Consider the following 3,643-nt stretch of genomic DNA (forward strand, 5'->3'; position numbering starts at 1 on the left):
TCGTTTATCTAAAAGATGACTAGGAAGTACACATTATGCCCCAAGGTTATGACTCATTTTAGAACATCAAAAAACAAGACAAAAAACAAATTTAGTTCAACGAACTTGTTGTTCAAGTGACTGCAAAAAATTAGCCCCGCTCCAATGGAATCACTAAAGACAGAGTGAAGTTCTGGTAGATCAGACAACAGCAAAAGCACCTTGTGCACAGGTGCTGCACCTGGGAAGCGTGCAGAGAGAGGGCCAGGTCAGTCCTGCAGGCCTGGGCTCGGCACTTGTGAAGCCTGTGATTCTCCAGGTCTAACTATAAAAACAGGAGAAGTGTGGCCAATGCAATGATGACATTTAGTTTTTGGCTTCCCCCTGTGAACTCTTCCTCTCACACCATGTGCAGCTACTAGGTGCAGAAGGGCTGGCCCAACAGTCAACAATAATGCTAACAGCAAGATACCCACTTACTTCCCAGAGGCTACGTCTCCCCTCCATGTAAATGGGAAGGTCACTGAAACCAAAAAAGTAGGTAGTCACTGTATCCAAATGGAAAAGGAGTAAACAAAGTCAGGAGAATTCTCAAATGAGACATTTTCAACTCTTTTTTTTTTTTGGAGGGGGGCTATAAATTAATGACCTAACCTGCAACTAGGCCAATACCACAGATTTCAAGACACTCATGTGGTAGTAAATTGTCTTGACTACCTATTTTAAAAACTGGCAGGTAATTTTTTTTTTAAAATGTAATTATTTACAATGTTGACATTAACAGGTATGGCAGCCAATACAGGATGACTTTTGTCGATGATTTTCATTCGTTAAAACTGAATACAAACCAAGATTTTTCCCCATTTATATACAAAACCACATCCTCCTAAGATATGAGCATTAAGTAACAAGCCAATGGTAGAGTGTAGCTTGTGCCAACAAAGACCTGAAACCCCTGCTCTATGTCATGATGATAGGCATGGCCAAGACCCAGTTCCGGAGATGGCTATGAACAGAGGCCCAGTGGTGGCAATGGGAGGGGTGCTAGGGAGCCACCCAGCTCTGCTAACAGCACTTGACCCAGGGCAAGGGCTTCCCACTGGGAAATGAAGAGGGCTAGATTCGATGACTCCCAAGATGGCTTTTAGCTCTAACATTTTACGAAATTTGAAAATTATACAGAGCTACATATATGTGAGGAATTGTTGTATCATAAAATAGTAAGCATTCATTAGAAAGCTCCTTGACCATCTTGTCGTCCAGTCCAAAATTTTTTCAGACAAAAACCATTAACAAGCAGGTCTATTAATAAAAGGAGTAATATTTTTTGTTTAAATTATCAACAAAACAGAACAGGAACTGAATATTCAACTGAATTTTTCAACTTTGAAAAATTACAGCTTCATCCATCAGAAGCCTCTAAGAAAATGCTATAGATTTATGTTGTAACCAGAAGCAAAAATGTCTAGTGACCAAGTATCCACCGTTATTGTCAGTAAGACGCTGAACATATATTACAAATAAAAGTAATATAAACAAATTAATTTTTCATTTATTTATTCTTTTCCTTTCAAGTATATTTAAAAAATAATATTTTAGACACAGAATCACAAACACAAACCAAGTGCCTTCACATTTCACAAGGGCTTTCCTTTGATTCCTTCAGCTGCTTTACATAAAATTCAAAGCTCTCCTGTTAAAGAGGAAAAAAATGAAGAGAAGTTACAGGTAAAGTTACTAGCACTCAGCAATGGTCCCAAACTTAAAATCCTAGGACTGTAAACTAGTAACTAAGATTGCTGGGGTCCCAGCAGACCCTGCTTCAACACTGCTACCAGTCACATTAATTAAAAGCAGCACCAGGAACCTCTGTGGTGAGCATGTGTGTGTTATGTGTGTGAGAGAGAGTGAGTGTGTGTATGTGTGTGTGCAAGAGAGAGTGTGAGTGTGTATATGTGTGCACACAGGTATTTCCACTGGGTGGACGGTTAAGGTATTTGAAATAAACATGGTGTAGTAACTTTCAGTTCAATGACAAAAGAAATTCTGTATGTGATTTCTTTCATTAAACAAAACAAAATGTCTTCAATGAAGAAACAAAAACAAAACATTTTAAGTGAAACAAATAATTAATAATGACTTATATGCTTAGCTGTTAAAATACAGGCTATTAGGATCTATTTAAAAAGCTGAAATTATGAGAGAACAGCCCCAAGGACACTTGATAAATTCGTATCTCCAGGTGAAGGTCTTTGATGGACCTTCTATTTTAAACCTAAGCTTCAGAAGGTGACATTCTCCCATAGCCAAACCCAAGGCCCAACTGCTCAGTCCCTGTGGCCTGCATCGAGGGTTCTTCACAGAGATCTAATCCTTATGTAATTAAGTATTCAGTTTGTTATTTTACATGTGACTATGAAGCACACACAAATCTGCAGAGCTATCTTCCCCCCTGAATTAAGACATACTCACAGGGGGTTCAGTGAAAGGGACAGGCTCTCCAGCACGCTTCAGCAAAACTGCATAACGCTTTAGAAACAGATTATTCAATTTTTTATTCTTTGTGGTCAAATGTTCATACAATGCTTTCGCAGAGGTGACATCACTGTCCAGGGCTGAAGAAAAAGATATTAATCACATATAAAGAAAACCTCTTTTCCCTAAAACACAGTTCTTCGGGACTCTTGGATCCCTTAACCCAAAGCAAATGAATGCTTAACTACACCGAACAAGAAGCCACATTACGAATTCATCAAGCTCCTCTCACCCCTTTCCGGCACCCTTCATTCAGTATCATCCACCACAGTGGAGGAGGAGAAGAAAGTTAAACATGCTGTACTCAGAGGTCTTAGAAGAACACTGATGGCATCGTGTGCACAGACGGGTGCACTATTCTGGAGACCGTGGCAGTGAAAACGACTAGATTTAAGCTCTCGATCATACAACATTCAACCCTCCTCTGCTTAAAACCCCACTGTGAAATAAGCCAACCTCGGGGCTGCTGTGTGGGCATGCAAGTTATGTGGAATTCTACACACTCAATATACGAACTCAACATCAAAGAGACCAAAACATTCTCCTACTGTGAAATAAAGGAACGTGAGTCTATAGTTAGCTATCATGGCAAAAGATCTGTAAGGCAACATTAACAAGTCACAGTAATATTTCATTCAAACAAATGATGAAGTAGCCTCAGTGCTAAATGTAACTGGTTTTCCATTATTCAAGAATAAAATCTTCTTAGGGGGGCTTATTTGCCAGAATTTTGTTTTTGAGTTTATTGTCCAGATTATAAAGGCTCTGCTAACAATCACTGTTGGTAACACTCTTTAATTTTGCCTTAGTTGTTTAACATCTAAGCACTTAACAAACTCTTACCCTGTGTAACCACCCTCAACCCCAGTAGTACCAGGATGAACACCCACAAGGGATGTGAGAGAGTCAGAGATGAATCCCAAATGGGACAAGGGTGACCGACTTACCAGCTCTTATGGGAGAAGATACACTTAATTGATTTCCTTTGCTTAAGTCCTTTATGTGCCCCCAAAGTCCAATTCCTGACCCCACTACCTATGAAGGGTCCACTCAGGTTCTCCCATCCCCTGGGAAGCTGTTCAGGAAGTGCTGGAATCTTCTTTTTTTTTTTTTTTTTCTCTTTTCTTTT

General features: G+C 39.6%; 1 protein-coding gene across 1 annotated transcript in view; it reads right to left on the bottom strand.

Moving 5' to 3' along the window:
* Nucleotides 1-1,609: 1,609 nt before the first annotated feature.
* The window catches only part of LRPPRC (leucine rich pentatricopeptide repeat containing), a 146,186-nt gene continuing 144,152 nt past the window's right edge, over nucleotides 1,610-3,643 (bottom strand). Inside the window, exons 37-38 of the mRNA XM_007944418.1 lie at nucleotides 2,452-2,594; nucleotides 1,610-1,672 (exon numbers count right to left, since the gene is read on the bottom strand). Coding sequence (XP_007942609.1) covers nucleotides 1,610-1,672; nucleotides 2,452-2,594 — 206 coding nt within the window. The remainder of the gene's footprint in view (nucleotides 1,673-2,451; nucleotides 2,595-3,643) is intronic.

The sequence above is a fragment of the Orycteropus afer genome, unplaced genomic scaffold (assembly GCF_000298275.1).
Source record: "Orycteropus afer afer isolate SDZICR_OR568_19922 unplaced genomic scaffold, OryAfe1.0 scaffold00124, whole genome shotgun sequence".
NCBI classification, from domain to species: Eukaryota; Metazoa; Chordata; class Mammalia; order Tubulidentata; family Orycteropodidae; genus Orycteropus; species Orycteropus afer.